Consider the following 19440-nt stretch of genomic DNA (forward strand, 5'->3'; position numbering starts at 1 on the left):
AGTTCATGGCAGAGTCAGGACTAGAAAATAGGCCCCCTGCTCAAGGCTCTTTCTCTGCTCAAGGCCAGGGAGCGAGCCTTGCTGTGTGGGAGTCAGGAGCCTTACCGGGGAGTGAGTGGTCCTTTGGTTGTGACCTTGCTTCACGTGGATGGAGGCCCTGGACATATGTGGACTATGTATCTACTGCTGGTGGCTGGCCAGCAGGCATTCCTGGCCGTGCTGGGTTTCTGGGATGACTCATTTCTGGGATTTGTTGCCTCTCTACCTAGAGCCCCCAACACCACTCTGTCTCTTCATATTGACGGGCTCTACAGGTATCCCTTAAACACTGCTCAATGCAAGATGGTGCCAACAGGTGTGATGCTGCACCCACGGTGGCCAGTCCCATGCTGTGCGTAGGTGGACGAGGGAGGTGAGGAGCCAGGCAGCCTCGGGGTTGAGAGCTCAGTGGCCGTGATTAATGATGAAGTTGGATGGTTCAGTCACAGCCATGTAGGGATGCAGCAGCCCTTCTCTTCTCTGTATTTCCTTTTTAATTTTTTAAAAGCTTTTATTGATTTGTTTTTGGAGAGAGGGTAAGTGAGGGAGCAAAAAAACAAGCACCATTGGTTGCCTCTCACACATGCCCAACTGGGGAGGGGCATGTGCCCTGACCAGGAATTGAACCTGTGACCTTCCAGTTGGCAGGTTGGTGCTCAACCCACGGAGCCACCCAGCCAGGCATCTTCACTGTATTTTCATTGGCCCCACCTTTCTGGCTCTTTCCATCATAACCCAGTGAAGAAACAAAACAAAAATTCTTGGACTTTACAGTCTTCTCACTCTCCTACGGTCTCAGCTCAGCCTACTGAAGTCAAAGTCAGTGCTCATTATCTCCACTTCTCACATCCTGCTGCGTCCTCAATGCACTGCAACCTGGCTTCTGCACCCAAGTCACCACCCACGCTTCTTGCACCCAGGTCTCCAGGGATTCTTACTGTAAACCCGGCAGAAGCCTTTCAGTTCCTAGCTTACTTCCCGGCAGACTGAAGCCCTCTTCCCTTGCATTCCAGGACCCCACACTCTCCGTCCCACCCGCCGTACTGATCAGTATTTCTGCTTTCTTCATGAGGCTTTCTTCTGTTCCCTGGAAATGCTGATGTGTCTCAGGATTCTGCCCTGCCCTTCTCTCCCTCACGCTTGTCCCCAGTGGTCTCATTGATCATGGTGGGTGGCTTCAGTGACTACCGTGGTCTCATTGATTACTGTGGCTGGCTTCAACATCCACCTGGGAGCTGATGGCCAGAGCTGCTCCTCGGACCTTTCTCCTTCATTTCATTTTTTCCCTTTTAGTTCTGTCAGTTTTTGCTTCATGTATGTTGGAGCCCTGTGCTTAGGTGCATGGACATTTAAGATCATATGTGCGCTCAAGAACTTAACCCCTTCATCAATACGAAATGTCCTTCATCTCTGGTAATATTTCTTGTTCTGAAGCCCAGTTGGCCTGATATACCAAATTTTTTGGACTGTAAGATGTACCTAGGTTTTAGAGGAGGAAAATAGGAAAAAGAATGTTGAAGCAAAAAAAGTGGTAAAATATTTAATAACATAAATAATAAAATAATATAGTCCACCCCCCAACCCCCGCGAGCCAGGTAAGCTACATTCAGACTATAAGATGCACCCATTTCCTCCCAAATTTGGGGGGAAAGTGCATCTTATAGCCTGAAAAATATGGTAATATACTAACTCTAGCTTTCTGTTGGTTAGTGCTTGCATGGCGTATCTTTTTCTATCCTTTAACCTCTATGACTTCATATTTAAAGTGTATTTCTTATAGAAAGCAAAGAGGCAGTTGTGTCATTTTTACCCAGTCTGACAAGTTTGGCTCTTTATTTGGGGGGTTCAGACCATTCACATTAAATATCAATATGATTGAGTTTAAATCTACCACGTTGCCGTTAGTGTGCCATTTCTCCCATTTGTTCTTTGTCTCCCTTCTTGTTTTGCTTTCTTTGAAATTGGTATATGTTAATGATTCTCTTTTGTCTCCACTCTTACTAGTTGAAACTCTTTCTGTTCATGTTTTTGTTTGTTTCTCTTAGTGGTTGCCCTGGGATTTACAATGTACATCTTCACCTTACCACAGTGCACCTCGAACTAATGCCACACCATGTCCTGACACCGTAGGAGCCTTCCATCAGTGTGGCCTTCCGCACCCCAAGCCCCCCCCCCCCCATCTCCTGACCTGTCGCTGTCATGCATTTCTCTTTCACCTCTGATGTGGACCCAACTATATACCAAACTATGCATTGCTATTCTTTTTGCTTTAAACAGTCAGTTATCTCTGTATTAACAACACCTTTATTGGGATATAATCCATATACCATACAATTCACCTGTTTATAATGTATAATTGAATGAGTTTTAAGTTGCGCAACCATCACTACAATTGATTTTAGAAGATTTTTGTTTACTCCCCACCTGCCCCCACTGCAAAACAAACAAACAAACAAACAAAAAACTACACCACAGCCTCACTGGTTAGCGGTCACCTCACTTTTCTCTGTCCACCCTCAGACCTGTGTGACTGATTGGCTTTCTGTCCTTATGGATTTGGACGTCTCTCCTATGGACATTTCCTATAAATGGGATCATGTAGTACATGGTCTTTCGTGACTGGCTTCCTGAATTAGCATAATGTTTTCAGGGTTAATCTGTTGTAGCCTGTATCAGAACTTCATTTCTTCTCATTCCAGATCACATTCTACTGTATGGCTATAAACATTTTATTCATTCATTCATCAGTTGGTGTACATTTGGGTTGTTTCCACTGTTTAGCTATTATAAGTGATGCTGCTATGAATATTTGTGATCATGTTTCATTTTTCTTGGCCATATACCCAGGAGTAGAACTTCTGGGAAGCTCTACTCTATGCCGGGGTCCAGCCTCAGCGGGGTCTCAGGGTCCCCGAAGGATGCATGGCTAAGGCGAAGTGAATGAAGCGAGACACCCAGTGGGGTGCCAGAGGACAGTCAGGCTTTCTGGGCCCGACTGACTCACCGAGAAAAATCAATCTTTATTTTTATAGGGGAGGTTATACAACATTCAATGCATAATGTGATTATTAAAACAGGAACGGTTACCATAGAAATAATTTTGAAGAACACAGAAGGTTTTACAGATCAATCATGTTAAACAAAGAAATAACTGAAAAGCACAGGAAGTTCCACAGATCAACCATATTAACAAAGGTTATTTTGACCAAGAGGGTCATTAATCAGATAGCCAAGAAAGCTATACGGGAACAAACTTTCAGGTGCCAATTAGTAACTAGGTATCTATTAAGATTCTAGGGATTGGTCTAAATTAAAAGGGTACAAGGGGTGATTTATAGGTTATATAGAAATTAGCTATTGTCCATTGAGGTTAGATTTGTCTAGGTTAGGTAACTGTTTTTTTGCCTAGGTTTTTTGATTTATACATTTGTGGGGGGGCATGTTTTGTGTTCGTTTCCATGTATTGAGATTATTATTCTCAACTAGAACTCCTTGCTTCTTTACACTCCTGTCCAGAGTATGGGAGGGGTAGTGGCTCTAATAAATCTTAAGTTTTCAAGTGGTGACTCCCTAAGAAACATTCCTAGCAACAGCTTCCTTCAGCATTCTGGCAGTTGGTCTGCCCATAGTTTAGTTTTGTCCTTAACTTCCCAGGTGGGGGAAGCAGGCAGCATTAGGGTTGCTGGGGTCTCTATTCTATGGTCAGCAAGTCATTTCGCACACAATCAGAGGCATCATGCAGACTTTTTGTTATAACACACAAGTATCTAAAAATCCCACCACCTATTGCTAGCAGGGACAGGCATACAGGAAGAGATAGACAGGAGATCTGGCCACAGTCGCCTCTGCTGTGCAGATACGTCTCATCCGACCCGACTGTGTCAAGGGTCCACTGTTGGTCGGCTCCCGACAATTCTATGTTCAGCCTTTTGAGGAACTGCCAGCGGTCTTCTGGAGTGGCCGCACCAGCTCACATTCAGTTCCTAGCAGTGTGTGCGGATTCCGGTTGCTCCACATCCTCACCAATACGTGTTTGCGTGTGAGTTTGAGCATAGCCACCTTAGTGAGTGTGAAGTGGTGTCTTGTTGTGGTGTTGACTTATGTTTCCCTGATGAGTAATAATGACTAATGCTGTGCCCATGGGCCATTTGTATATCTCCTTCGGAAAAATGTCTATGCAGATCCTCTGTTCATTTTTCAAATGGGTTATTTGTCTTTTTATTATCAACTTGTAAACATTCTTTATGTATTCTAGATACAATTCCTTTATTAGATAATGATTCACACATATACTTCATCCCATTCTGTAGGTTGTGTTTTTACTTTCTTGATGGTGAAACACAAAAGTTTTAAATTTTAATGAAGTTTCATTTACTTTTTCTTTTGTTGCTTTGTACTATTGGTATCACATCTAAGAAATCATTGTGTAATCCAAAGTTACAAAGATTGATGCCTGTCCTTTCTTCTAAGTTTTATAGTTTTTGCGCTTACATTTAGGTCTTTGATTAATTCGGAGTTAATTTTTGTATATCTCTGTAATGTGAGGTAGGAGGTCCCCACCCCCTCCCCGCCCCTGGTCATTCTCATTTTGTTGTCCCAGCACCATTTGCTGAGAAAGCTGTTTTCCCCTATTAAATAGTCTTGGCATTCCTGCCAAAACTCAGATGCGTTTATTTCTGGATTCTCAGTTCTGCATTGATGTGCGTCCTTATAGCAGCACCACATTGTCTTTTTAAAAAATTGACCTGTGACAGAGAGAGAGAGAGACAGAGAGAGACAGAGACAGAGAGAGAACAGAGAGACAGAGAGGAAGAAACACCGATTTGTTGTTCCACTTATTTATGCATTCATTGGTTGATTCTTGTATGTGTCCTGATTGGAGATTGAACACGCAGCCTTGGCGTATCAGGACAAAGCTCTATCCAACTGACCTACCCTACCCAGCCAGGGCCACACTGTCTTGATTACTGTAACTTTGCTGAAAGTTTTGAAGTCAGGAAGTATGAAGTCTCCACATTTTTTCTTTTCAAGATTCTTTTGGCTGTGCTGGCTCCCTTGAATTTTCATATGAATTTTAGGACAAGCGTGACAATTTCTGCAAAGAAACCAGCTGGTATTCTGATGGGGAATGCATTGAAACTGTACATTGATTTGGAGATTATTGTCACTTTAACAGAATTTCATCTTCTGGCACTGGCCAGTGGCTCAGTTGTTTGGAACATCGTCCTGTACACCAAAAGGCTGTGGGTTTGATCCCCAGTCAGGGCACACTGATGTTTCACTCTCACATCGATTTCTGTCTCTTTCTCTCTCTCTCTCCTCCCCGCCACCCTGCCTCTCGCTGAAATCAATAAGACCATACCCTCAGGTAAAGATTTTTTTTAAAAAATAGAATTTAATCTTCTGATACATAAACACAGGGTATTTTTAAAATTCATTTATTTAGGTCTTTTTAAAACTTTTTAAAGAATATTTTTAGAGAAAGGAGAATGGAGGGAGAAAAAGAGGGAGAAAAACATTGATGTGATCAGTTGCCTTTCATATATGCCATGACCTGGGACTGAACCCACAACCTAAGCATGTGCCCTGACCAGCAGTGGAATCAGCAACCTTTTGCTTTGTGGGACGATGCCCAACCAACTGAGCCATAGTGGTCTGGGCTATTTAGATCATCTTTAATTTCTTGCAAAGAAGTTTGTAGTTTTCAGTCAACTGTCTTACTCTTATTTTTGAAAAAAATAACTATTCCTAAGTATTTATTATTTTTGTTGCTCTTGTACATTGAATTGCTTATTTCATTTCTTTTTTGGATTGTTCCCAGGAAGAGTATAGAAATATAAGTGATTTTGTATATTAATCTTGCATCCTGCAAGCTTGCTGAACTTCTTTATTTGTTCTACTAGTATTTTAGTAGGTTTTCTTCATACAAAATTATGTCATCTTTGAATAGAGAGAGTTGTACTTCTTCCTTTCTAATCCGGGTGCCTTGTATTTCATTTTCTTGTCTAATCACCTTGACTAGAACTTCCAGTACAGTGTCAAATAGATTTGTCAAGAGCAAGCATCCGTTTTTATTATCTTGGGGGAATGTCTTCAGTCTTTTCACTTTTAAGTATGATGTTAATTTTTGTGGTTTGTTTTTTTTTTTGTACATGCCCCTTTATCAGGTTGAAGAAATTCCCTTTGAATCCTGGTTTGTTGAATGACTTTATCATGTAGAGGTGTTAGATGTTTTCTAATGCTTTTTATGCATCTATGGAGATTATGTGGTTTTATCCTTTATTCTGTTGACATAGTGTACTTTATCATTGATTTTTGGATGATAAGCGAACTTTGCATCCTTGAGATTAATCTTACTTGGTCAAGATAATGCAATCCTTTTTATATGTTGCTGAATTTATTTTGTTATTATGTTTGTTTTGTAATAAGAAAAAAATGTACCTGCATATTTACCATTTCCAATGCTCGTCATATATTTATATTCAAATTGTCAGCTCATCTCATTTTTCTTTTCCCTGAAGGACTTATTTTTAATATTTTGTGCAGTGTTGGCCTGCTGGCGATGCAGTCTCTTAGATTTTATTTGTATGAAACAGTAATTGCTTTCATTTTTGAAAGATATTTGTCTGAAAATAGAATGAAAGTGGACAGGTTTTTATTTCTTTCAGGACTGTCAGATGCTGCTTCCCTGTGTCCTGGGTTGAACGGTTGCTGCTGAGAGAAGTGTGCCGGTGTTTTTCCTTTGTTCCTATTTGCAGCATCTGCACCACCCCCACCCTCTTTTTTTCTGGTTGCTTTTAGATTTTTCTCTTAGTTGCTGGTTTTTAGTAATTTGATTACGAGGTACTTGATGTAGTTTTCTTCACATTTCTCTGTTTAGGTCTGTTGAGATTGTTGGATTTGTCAGTTTATAGTTTTCATTCACATTTTTAAAAATTTGGGCATTATTTTCTCCTATCTTTTTCCTGCCTCCCTCTTTCTTTTTTTCTCTATGACTTCAATTACATGTATGTTCAACTGCTTGATATTGTTTCACAATTCATCGATAAGTATTTCTCTCTCTGAGTTTTATTTTGGAACATTTCTATTTCTGTGTCTTTTAAGTCACTGGTCTTTTTTTCTACAGTGTCTAATTCTAGGCTGGACCACACTGAAGCCAGAGTGGTTTTTCTGAAGCCGATATAATTATATTCCACCACGTAATGTTTTCCAGTGGCTTCTCTAAGGCTTCAGCATAAAGCCTGATTCTTGGTGGAGACAAAAGCCTCTTTACTCTCTGGGTCCAGCTATGTTCTGCAGCCTGCTCTCACCTCCTGCCTTCCGCCCACATCTTCACCAGTCCCCCAACATCACGTGCTCTCTTCCACCCAAGGGCTTCGCTTCACCTGTCATTCCTTCCATATCTCTGCCTGGTAAAACTTCTCATTATCTTTCAGGACTTGGTATTACCTCCTCCAGGAAGCCTACTCAGATGTCTTCAGTTGCACGTAGTACTAAACTCTGATATGTCTTAGTCAACTTTAATCATAGGTTATATCTGCATCTGCTACTGGGCTGTGAGCTCTCTGAGGGTAAGGCCCTTCTTGCTTGGCTCTGTACTCTCCATCAAGGGCCAGAGTGGGTGCTCAGTGTAAGTGCACTGAATGAACGAAAGCAGGTATAGAAGCATAGCTGGTGGAAACAAGGAGACCTGAGGCAGCTGTCCTTCAATGGCATGGATGTCCCCAGGACTGTCAGGCCCAGAGCAGAGGGGCTCAGTGCAAGCAGAGCCTTCCTCCAGGAATTGGGCAGCACTGGGCTTGCGGGTTTGCACCGCCTCCTTGCTCCACTGCACAGGGGTGAGACTGGCTGGGGCTGCGTTCACAGCAGCTTCAGAGGGAACCTTGCTGTGTCGTGCCAGCCTGCCGGGGCCTGAGTCCTGTGCTAGGTCTCAGGGCAGCTGGACTTCAGGCCCCTCAGCAGAGCCATCTCTTCCATTAAGGTCAGAAACTATCGCAAGGAGCCTGATGTGTCACAGGAAATTTTTATTGGAGAGAGACGTTAGGAGAGGATATGATGAAGGGCTTTGATGACTGGGACCAGCCCCTACACAGTGTAATGGCTGGGGAAGGTCCCATTTGCTCTTCCTTTTGAAAATTACGTTTTACTGTCATTCAAGTATAAGCTCCATGAAGGTGGGGGCCTTGTCTGTCATCCTCATTGTGTCCTCAACCTACAGTGCATGTACACAGTAAGCACTCAATAAATACCTATCAAGTGGATAATAGTAGCCATACTGGATGTTACAGTAAACCATACATGGCTCTAAGCCATTTACACATATTAACTCATACAATAGTCATACCACCCTGTGGGCTGGATTGTGTCGTCATGCTCGTTTGGCAGATGAAGAAGCTGGGACACAGAGTGACTGATTGTCCAAAGTCACATTGTCACATAAGTGGTGGGGCAACCTTTCAGAGACTTGCACCCTTATTCTTTACTGAATGAATAAATGCATGAATGAATGAATGAATGTTCTGATTTATGGCATCTGCAAAAGGGGACATGATAAATACAGGTTTGTTTCCTAAAACACTCATCAGAACATCAGACTTCCCATAATTTGGATTATCCGTACTCTATTAATATATCTCTGTATTATATTTATTATTACATGCAATATTACAATACATGATTGTATACAATATGCAATTAAATGCAGTAATACTAGAAGTACTAGTGATACTTACACCTAGTGTCTATCGTTACTGCTAACTTTGTGATCACACTGATGCCAGGCTTTGAAGTAAGTGTTTTACAGACAGAGTCTTATTTAATATTCGTGATTCTATGAAGTAGGTGTTAGCATCCCTGTGAACGGCTGGGATGTAGTTGAGGCTCAGGGAGGGTAAGCTCAGGGTCACAGATCTTGTTACAGAGCAGGACTTGAGTCCATCTGCTCTTTGATTCCACATCTGTGCTTTAAGGGCTTTGCCCAGCTCCCTCTCTGGTAGTCCGGCTGACGCAGGGCTGCTGGGCTTTCCAAGCTCTTGCTTCCCCAGGAAGCTCCCAAATTCTAGGGCATGATCCTCACTTCAGAACCTTCCCTGAGAGGGACTCTCAGTGCCCCAGGCAGGTTTTCCTGGGTCCTTTCCTGCAGGGAAAGTGGAAGCTTGGACAGGTCAGATACTGTAGTTCTTAGTCCCAGTACTTTAAACTTGAGAGGTGCCATATTGGAGCCCATTCTAGACCGAGAAAATCAGAATCTCTGGGATTGTGGGACACAAAATCTGATTTTTAAAAACATTTTATTTATTGATTTGAGAGAGAGAGAGACATTGATTTGTTTCACTTAGTTATGCATTCATTGGTTGATTTCTATAAATGCCCTGACCCAGGATCAAGTCCTCAACCTTGGTATATTGGGACAATGATCTTACCAACTGAGTTACCCCCCCAGGGCTCTAAGAATCTGAATATTTAAATAGTTCCGCAAGTGACTCTAATGCCCAGACAGATTTGAGAACCTCTGGCTCAAGCTCAGGAAAAAGGAAATGGATACTTCTCAGGAAAAGGAACAGTGGCCTCTTGCCAGAGCCAGTTTCACACCACCAGTGAGCAGCATGGTGGCGTCATGTGTTGTGAATATGTATCGTAAAATAACATTAAAAAATGTAAGACTGCTCTGGCCAGGCATCTCAGTTGGTTAGAGTGTCCCAGTACACCAAGGTCAGGGCACACACAGGAATCAACCCATGAATGCATTAATAAGCGGAATAACAAATCAATATTTCTCTCCCCCTTCCTCTCTCTAAAATCAACACATACACATTTTTAAATTAAAAAATAAGATTATTTGTTTATTAGTAGTAAATTTGGAATACATGAAATAATATAAGAAGAATAAGATTACCTACAATCCTTACACCCAGAGGTAACTCCTGTTAGCATTTTGATTTGTTTCTATTTTTAAGCTTTTTTGAAGTATGATATATATAGTATACATAAAAATGCAGAAATTTTTTTGAAATGAAAGGGAGTTTATTAGCGAAGCAGTGAGACTGAACTCGGGCTGCCCCACAGGCAGAGAGCAAGCAAAAATGCACAGGTTTTAAGTGCACAGCATTTAACACCGGCCGGCCCTTCAGAGTCCGGAGGTCCTGCTGACCCTGCCCAGACTGAGGAACGGAGGGCGGGGCGCCCCAGACACGCCAGTTGAGCCCCTGGCTGGTAACCGGTCCCTCCTACAGTTCTCCTGACTCCCAATGTTAAGGATTAATTTTGCCTTGTTTTGACTTTTATATCAATGGAATAACTTATTACCTACTCTTGGAGTTTGGCTTCTTTTTCTCAACATTGTATTTGCAAGATTCATCTATGTTAGACCTCTAGTCTTGTAGTTCATGGTTTCTGTATGGTGTTTAATTGTGTGGCTGTAGCAAATTGATAGATCTGTTCTGCTGTTGGTGGGCGGCGGGGAACTCAGAAGCATTTAGCAATATGCCTCGTGCTGCCATGAGCATTTCTGTGCGTGTGTGTTTGCATTTCCATGGGGCGTGTACCCAGGAGTGAGACTGCTGAGTTTACGTTCAGCCCAAGTAGATGCTACCAAAGTTTCCCCAAATGGCTCTCCGGTCCACTTCACCAGCAGTATGTGAGTCCTGGTTGCTCCATATCATCACCAAAACTTGGCCTTTTCTCTCCTGTAACTTTAGCCCTCTTGGTGAGTATGCAGTGGGTGGTTTTATGGTTTTACTTTGCATTTCCTGGTGAGTGATGAAGCTGAGCACCTTTTCTTTCATGCATTTCTCTTTAATCCTTTCCTTAAGTTCCCTCCCCTGGTAACTCTTACTTGTTTTTTTTTTAAGAAAGAAAAAGAAAACAAGCAAGGCCAAAGTACAAAGCAAAAGTACATATACTAAAGAGAAAAAAATTCAGGTATTCTAACTTTTTCCTAAGTTCTAACTATAAAACCTTAAAGAAAATACATGCTCTGTTGTTTTCTGTCTTTGAGCTCTTTCTTCCCATGTTTTCCTCAACATTTTATCTTCACTTGCTCCACCAACAACATTCGTATCCATCTGGGGATGTGTGTTTTTGCAAACTTTGCACTAGTATTCTTACAGGGCAGGCCCTGGTGAGGAAGGGAACGCTCGGGGCAGGGAAGGAAGCCTCGCGTGGCTACCGTCGCACTGGTACCCGCTGATCTTCTGGGAACAGCAGGGAGCTTCATGGAGTGGAGTGTGGGCATGGCAGAATAAATTCTAAAAATAAGGTGGTTTTGTGTTGTGTTGTTACTGCAGAAAACTGTTCATTGAAAAAAAATGGGTTTAAACTCACGTTAGGTACTATTTTGGAAAAAAAAATCTCAGGTGTTGTCTGGGAAAAAATTTGTAGTGTGAGTTTGCTCACGAGTGGCAATTGTATGTTGTCTATGTGCATCTGTCCTTGTGACACAGTTGTGTAGCACGTTTCATCACCTGCATTTTCATGCAACGTATTTTCCTAGATCATGGGATATTATTAGATAATGTTTTCAATGGCTGTATAATAGTTATTTTTATGGACTTATTGAAATTCATTTAACCATCCTGATTTTATTTTAATGACTTCTAAATTCTCAATGATGGACATCTTTGTACATAAATGTTCGTGCTCAGCTGATTACTTTCTTAGGATAGCGTCAGAGGAGTGAAATAAGTGGCTCAAAAGGATGATTATCTTAAAGATGTTCATTAAAGTTCTTCGAAACATTAATATGGTTGCATTTCCTCCCAGAAAGACCACTGACCAGAACGCCCCCCAGCAGCATGTGAAATGCCCCTCCTGGTGCAGGTCTGCCTGCTTCGCCTTCCCCTGGATCACAGCGTCTAGGGCAGGGGCGTCACACTCATTTTCACAGGGGGCCACATCAGCCTCACGGTTGTCTTCAAAGGGCCAAAATAATTTTAGGACTGTATACATGTAACTACTCCTTAACTGTTAAGGAGTTGAAATTACATTCGGCCCTTTGAAGGCAACCACAAGGCTGATGTGGCCCCCGGTGAAAATGAGTGTGACACCCCTGGTCTAGGGTCTCATAGACAAGACCGTTGGGTTTCACTGAATAAATTCCGTGTGGTTTCTGGATCTACGAACATGCTTAGGAAGGCTCCCCTGCTCCCTACACATGATGAGAAGAACATTCTCTAACATTTTCTACTTGTAGTTGTCTTGTGTCCTTCTTCCTAATCAATCTTTAACCCATCTGTTATTTGTATTTGCAGATGTGATATGCGGCAGACCTATAACATCCCCCCCACCAAATGGATAGCACGTTGATCTCTGAAACATTTAGTAAACAGTGTAGTATTTCTCCGTGTTTGCAGGGCCCTCGCCATCATGCAGACACGGGTCTGTTTCCACATTGTGCTGGTCTGTTCACTTCTTCTCCAGTGACTACCACTGTGTTCTGGTTATTTCAGACCCATAGTCAGGTTGATAGCTAATGTGGCAAGTGCCTCCTTTTTCTTTACAAAATCTTCTTAGCTGCCTTGGAAAATTGGCTGATTTTTCCAGATGAATATTAGAATCAGTTTATCCAGTTGAAAAAACTCCTACTACACTTGTGATTAGAAATTTATAATTCATTTGGCAAAATTATAATACTTTACAAGAAAAGAGGATGCATCTCCTTTTATCAAGGGCATTTGTGTAGTTAAGATTTCCAGGGGCTTTATTACAGTTTTAGTGTGTTTATATGTATGTCTGAGACATTTCTTATGAAATTTTCCCAGATGTGTTATTTTTTCTATTGCTTTGGTGAGTAAGATTCTTGTTATTGTATTTTAAATTAGATGTTTCTGGTAGGTAGAAAAATTATTTAGAGTCGGTGTGTCAGGACTGAAAAGGTCAGGGTGTCATGTCACTCTCGCTGAGCCCTGGGGACACTGAGGCCAGAGGGTTGGAGACTTGCCACAAGCCATGAGATGAGTCACGGCCAAGCCAAGTCTGGAGCCGAGGCCTAAATGCCCAGCCTGTGTTCACTGGAAATCCCCCAAGCTAGACAGAGGAAAGGGCTTGTTATAATTCATCAGCTAGGAAGCCAACACCTGTTACCATGGAAACCTGAAGGCGGTATCTTCTGGGAGGACCAGGATGTGGAGTACAGAGAGAACAGAATGCGCTAGAGTGGGGCCAGTTTAGGATGTCTTGTCTCTGGGCCTATGCATGTGTGTGTTTGAGACAGAGAGACAGAGAAAGACAATGAATGCTCTCTAAAGAAGGAGGTGGCCGCCCTACTCTTGTCCTCCAAGCAGGCCTGGGCCATTACCCTGGATTGCTGCTGGGTGGCGGTAAGCAGGGGTGATGAGATGACTTCCCTGTGTCCATCAGGGCCCGTTCCAGAGCTGCTCTTAGAGCTGGACAGAAGTGTTCAGGGCAGAGGTGTTGGCATCTGCTCGTCATGGGCCCTGGAGCCCACTGGCATCTGCTGGATACTGACTGCTTTTCCTCCCTCAGGTGATGGGGTGGCTCCACAAATATTGGGGTGATGGGAGCAGAGACAGAACCCCCACCCGGACTCACCTCTGTTGCTGATAAGCCGGAGGGCAAGGGCAATGCAGGAGTGCAGGATGGCAGTCCGGGGACAGGACAGGGCTGACCTCCAAGTGGAGCTGAGGGTTGGGACCTCCAAGAACAGGGCATGCCTCTGCCACAGCCTCAGTCTGGTGAGACCCAGGAAGGGGACAGCGCCTGGAGTCCTGCCAGCAGCGGTGGAGTTTGCAGCTGAGAGCCCTGACTTCCCTGTCCCCAGCCCCTCTCCACCAGCATCCTGTGCCTCTTTCCCTCTGGCCCTTCCCCGGGGTCCCAGAGAGCCTGAGCTCCGCCTTCCCTGCAGCCTGCGGGCCCCCATGGAGGCCTGCTGTTGTGGGGAGACCCACATGGGAGGAGCTTCCTAAAGCTGATGGGCATCTTAGTTTGGGGGTGGGGTGCTGGGGAGAGCAGGAAGGAGGGGGCTGCTGGACCCTCCTGTAGCAGCTAAGTCTGGATCTGAAGAAAACATTGAAGGTATCAAAACAGCAGTGCAGTTCCATCCCTTCCCAAGCCTTCCTTATCCTCTCTGTGCCTCAGGCCAGGTCCTCTCGTGCTTCTGGTCCAGGGGGATGCGCTTGGGGAGCTGGCGGGGGATGGGTTGTCTTCTGTCTTGGAACCCAGGTGTGATATAGGGGTGTGTGAGCTCTGTGTATGAGAGTGGTGTGTTTGCACACCTGTAACATGTTTCAAGAGACATAGGGGTAGGTGACAGTGTATATGTGTGCCTGGGAGGGAAGGAAGTGTGTGGGTGTATCCGGAGTGTGAGTGCGTGGTATTTTAGATGAGGTATGTGGTGGGTAGGGAAAGGTATCTATTGATGTGTGAAATGCCTTGAGCAGGGTAGGGGGGTGGGTAACAGGCACTTGGTTGGTGGGAGGTGTGCACAGAGGGAGTATGTGGAGGAGTTTTGGGAATGTGTGCTTGTCACGGCGTGGGGTTCAGGCCTGTGGGCGATGGCTGTGTGTGAGATGCACAGTTGCAGGCTACCTGTGTGTGTGGAGTGTCTGAGCTGACATATACGTGTAGGCTTGTCTGTGGTGGTGTAGAAAGGGCTGACACACACTACTGCGTGTGGTGTGTTTTGGGAGGGGAGGGCTCTGTGTATGTGCATGGTGTGTGTGAGGTTGTGTGTGTGTGTGTGAGTGGAATGATGGAAGTGAACCAGCGCATTACCGTGGGTGGAGAAGGGATACGAGGGTCTGTAGTCCTCCCTCCACTTAGGAGTTGGTGGGTGACTTTTTTCCCTCCAAGGTGAGGGAACGGAGGCTCATGGGGGAGACAAGCAGCACCATCCCATCTCTACCAACTCACAACTTAGACTCTAGAGGGTGGGGGAGGGGACAGGCCCCTGTGGCTCCTGGTAGATGATGGCGGGTCATGTTCAGTGTTTTAGGGTTACTGACCTGGCTCTGGCTCTCACCGGCTCAGGAGAATTGACTGCACAATGAGAGAGCATTTTTGTAAGCTAGTGATGATCAACTTAGCCATTATCAAGAATTGAATCACTGTTTTGTTGCTTGTCTAGACTTAAAAAAGTGATGAAAAAACTGTTACTGATGTGGAGTAAATTTTGAAGTTTGTTATGTTGATAACTGCTTCGTATGACTAGCACAAGATAGTAAAGAAATATTCTTCCACTCTCCAGAAACTATTAGCCAGTCCAGCAACGAAGCCACTGAAGTCACTGGCAAACGAGTGACATTCTGGCACGTCCTCATTGTTTTGCTTCCCTCTTACTTACCAAGGGACACTGCCAGCCACACTGGGACTGGAACCACACACATCTGTGTTTGCAATTGTAGTTTGGCTCCAGATAGAAGAGTAGGAGGGAAATCAATGATTGTGTTGATTTCTGGGACAATCGTCTGGATATATGGAATTTGTGTTTGTAAATTATGCACTATACATCCTTTATCTCAGCAGAAGGTATAAGGAACTTTGCATACATACATGCAGACATGTTTTGGAGAGCCAGGTGTTAAATATCACTGTTCAAAGCTCCCAGAAGGCCCCACGTTAGCCACAGCCCCAGCCTGTCTCCTTCACCGTACATGGGCTGAGGCGAGGAGGCAGATGCACCCTGCAGAGGCACTGGGAGGAGCTTCTCAGATTCCCAGACAAGCTATGGCTTGTCACAAGCTCAGCTGTGACCTCCTCCTGGTCCTGGGCATTGGGGCTCACCTGGAGGCCCCACTCATTCAGCAGTTGCTGCCTCAGCCCCTTCCCTGTGGCAGGTGCCAAGGAGCTGCAGGAAGGGAAGGGAATGACATGGTCCCTGCTTGCATGGAGCTCCCAGCCAAGAGGAGGAGATGCTCAGTCAGTCACTCACTTCCTAGACATAAAGGAGTCACCTCACCCAGGAGACACCTGGAAAAGGAGGGAGGTGGGGACGAGGGGAGTTGGACTCACACAGGTGTCCGACCTCAAGCAGTGCTTCCCAGCATTTGCGCAGCACCCCAGGATCTCTGTTGCAAATGCAGAGATGCTCTTTCAGTCAGTCTGGGCAGGGCGGTGCCCAGGAGGCTGCAGTGTGCCAGGAGATGGTGAAGCAGGCGACCCTCGGTTCACACTTGGAGAAACACTGGCTGGGGGAGAGAAGAGAGTGTGTGCAGAAGCACAGAGATGAGAAAGATGAACTTCTCTCAGGAGATCTGCAAGGATAATTTCAGGGTAGCTGGAGCAAGGCAGAGTTGGGCCCGCCTGAAGGGGAGTCAGAGCGGGCAGTGCAGGCCACCTCGGTCTTGTGAGGGGTTTGAATTCCTTCCTGGGGTAGGAGAAGCTGTGGAAGGATCCTTGTTAGCAGACAAGTGAGAAGCAGAGATTGATGTTGAAGAGCGTGTTGCTTGTGGAGAGGACAGAACTGGACGTAGGGAGACTGGGAGGCCTAAACTGGCCAGAGGTGTCACGGACAGACGGGAGAGGGCTGGCAGCAGGGTTTCCTGGGCTAGATGGAGACGAGAAGAGTTTGAGAGGCATCTGTGGTTCTGGAATGATTGAGTGGATGGTGGGCCATTTGTGTTGCCAGGAAACAGAGGGAAGAGCCAGTTTGGGGCAAGATAAGTTTGATTTTGGAACCTGGAGACTTAGGGGTGCTTCTGGAGGGGCCCAGAGGCTTTGGGAGCTCAGAAGAGCTATCAAGTAGTGGATTTGGGAGCCCATGAGGATAGGCAAGGGAGCCATGGGAGTGGAAAGGTCACCTGGGAGAATACAGAATAAAAACAATGTCAGAACAGGTGTCTGGATCCAGCCCTGAAGGAGCTCAGGTGTCTCTCTTAGCCTCATTTCTAGAAAGGGTGACTCAGTCACCAGGGCCCTCCTTGCAGGAGAACTGGAGAGTGGGTGCCACAGGTGGAGGAGTTCAGAACCATGGACAGGGTGGCTGGCTGCTTTCAAGGAGTTGCTGGAGGTCCTAATGGTTAGGAGTCGTGGGGCCTCGGTTCTAGCTCCAGTCCTGGCTCTGCTACCAACTTGCTGTGTGACCTTTGGCAAATTACTACCCACTCTGGGCCTCAGCTTCATCTGCAAATGGGAAGGTTGTACCAGACCAGTGACTTTCCATGACATTTGGAGCCCCAGGGTCACCTACAAGTATCTCCAGGGAAACTTGGGGAGAAGGGAAGAGGCTGAGCGGGTGGCTGGGCCTACACTAGCATGTGGGAGGGCGGAGAGAGGGGAGGCTTCAAGAGGGGACTGGAACGCCTTTCCAGGGCCACTATAAGAAAAAGGAGGACCCTTCAAGTCCAGTGGCCTCACATCCCCAAGAAACCCATGTCTGGCTCCCCTCCCTCAAGGCAGGGCATCTAGATGCCCACACCCTTGCTGTGGGACCCTGTGGTGAGGGAGTCTGCTCCAAGGGGCTGGAGATCATGCTTGTTTGCCCTGTGTCCCTTCCGTCCAAGGTCACGTCCCAACATACACTACCCTCCTATTTCTGGGGACGTTGTCCTGCCTGTGCCCACAGTCTAAGGGGTCCAGGTCCCCAAATCAGGTCCCACTGGGTCCCAGGACACCAGGCTTGAAGACAGCCTTTTGAGGAGCCCTAGGGTGCCCCAGGTCTCTGCTCACTTAGGAACAGATCAGAGGAAGATCTCAGCAGAAGTGGCCTCAGCATACTAGACAGGGCTCCGAAAGTTGCCTCAGGACCTCTAGGAAGACGCCCCTCCTTCCTGTTCCTCTCCTTGCTCCCTCGGTTCCTCAGGACCAGGGAGGCCACTTCAACCAGCTCTAACTTGGCAGGGTGGTTGGATGGAGGCGGGGTGACGACTCTCGGTGTTTCCTGACAACAGGCTGGGGGACTCAAGCACCAATGTGAAGCTGAAGAGTATCGTGGAGACAGGGGGCTGTGAGACCAAGTCTGCCCCGGCCACGCCCGTGGCCGGGGTGTGGCCCTGGGCCTGGGGAGGGTCGCTGTTTGAGAGGAGGACGCAGCTTTATAAAATGACTCCGTAAGTATGCCCTCAGCAGGTGGGGCCAAAGGCCCCCACTGTTCCACCTGGGACTCAGGCATGCACCAGGAGGCACCTGCAGCAGGTGACCCTGCAGCAGTCAGTGAGGGGACCCGGAGAGCTGGGAAGCTAAGGGTGTCAGGGACACAGGCTGGCTCTGGGTTTCTGGGGAACCAGGGCACCCAGGCACCCTCGGAGGCCTATAGAGGGCCTGCCCTGATGTTCTAGGCCCCAGGTTTGGGGCCTTCCCTTGAGGGTCACATGTGTGTGTGTACGTGCATGTGTGTACACATGTGAGGGCTGTGGTCTCTGCCACAACCACTGACTGCAGGCTGATTCTTGATTCCCCACTGACTGCAGGCTGATTCCCCAAACATGAGCCCTCTGAGTTCAGGAGCTCTGGAAGGGAGGCCTGTGATTCCTTTGTTGGGCACGAAAGGGTCTGGAACAGTGATTTGCCTCATGGGAGCCACTGGGAGAGTTTTTAAAATGCACACTCCCAGGCCCTACCCCCATAGGTTCCAGGGTCAGGCCCAGGGATCTCTGTTTTTAAAGCCTCCCAGGTGGTTGTGATGGAGAGCTGCAGCCGAGCGTGGAGGCTGCCCCTGTAGGGGATGCCAGGCCTGGGCCAGCCTTACTGTAGGTACATGGAGAGCCGGCCGGGCCTCTGCCCACATTACGCACACATACATTGGTTCTTGAAGATGTTCTGGTTGTCCAGATTCTCATGGGATGGGAAGGCCCAACACGCCCTCAGTGACCTCTTCCTGAGGCACAGAGAGAAAGAAGGATGCCTGGGGGGACCCTGAGGGAGGAAGACTCAGGAAGGAGGGGGTTGGAGCCTCAGGAGAAGGGATTCCTGCACCCCAGTGTCTGGGGCCTCCCACACAGCCCCGGCTTTCAGAGCCCAGGGCACCTGCCTCCCCGGCGCTGACACTGCCTCCAGCCAGTCCCGAAGGCGAGCCTGGCTCTGTGTGCACAGACAGGAAAGAGAAGAGGTTAGAGAGAGGGTTTCTTGGAAGGTGAGCGTGCTCAAGGGTAGTTATGAAATTTCATCAACGGAGTTCCTTTTGAACAGTTTTAATGTCTTAAAAAAAAAAGAAGCCACTTAATTTAAAATGACCTCCAAAGCCCTCCTCATTCACACAAAGGTTACTGACCTAACTGAATCAACACAAAGTAACCGGCTGAACGTTTATGTGGTGGAGCTGGAGTCTGAGCGGGTCTGTTTCCGGTCTGGCCTGCCCTGCCTGGGATGCACACTCGCTTCTCCCGACCCTGCACACACCCACACCTCCTGGCTGCAGAGCATCCGAGCTGCTCACTCGACCCAGTTTGCTTAGCCAATCCCCAAGTGCTGAATCTTTGGGCTCTTTCCAATTTCTCGCTATTATAAATA

General features: G+C 46.3%; 1 protein-coding gene across 8 annotated transcripts in view; it reads left to right on the forward strand.

Moving 5' to 3' along the window:
- Positions 1 to 19440, forward strand: part of TUB (TUB bipartite transcription factor) — an 81037-nt gene that overhangs the window by 18600 nt on the left and 42997 nt on the right. For 3 of the 8 annotated variants that reach the window (XM_036028964.1, XM_036028965.1, XM_036028968.1), the window contains exon 5: positions 17883 to 18041. The exons of the other annotated variants lie outside the window; for them this stretch is intronic. In XM_036028964.1, coding sequence (XP_035884857.1) covers positions 17883 to 18041 — 159 coding nt within the window. The remainder of the gene's footprint in view (positions 1 to 17882; positions 18042 to 19440) is intronic. 8 annotated transcript variants of the gene reach the window in all.

The sequence above is a fragment of the Phyllostomus discolor genome, chromosome 6, assembly GCF_004126475.2.
Source record: "Phyllostomus discolor isolate MPI-MPIP mPhyDis1 chromosome 6, mPhyDis1.pri.v3, whole genome shotgun sequence".
NCBI classification, from domain to species: Eukaryota; Metazoa; Chordata; class Mammalia; order Chiroptera; family Phyllostomidae; genus Phyllostomus; species Phyllostomus discolor.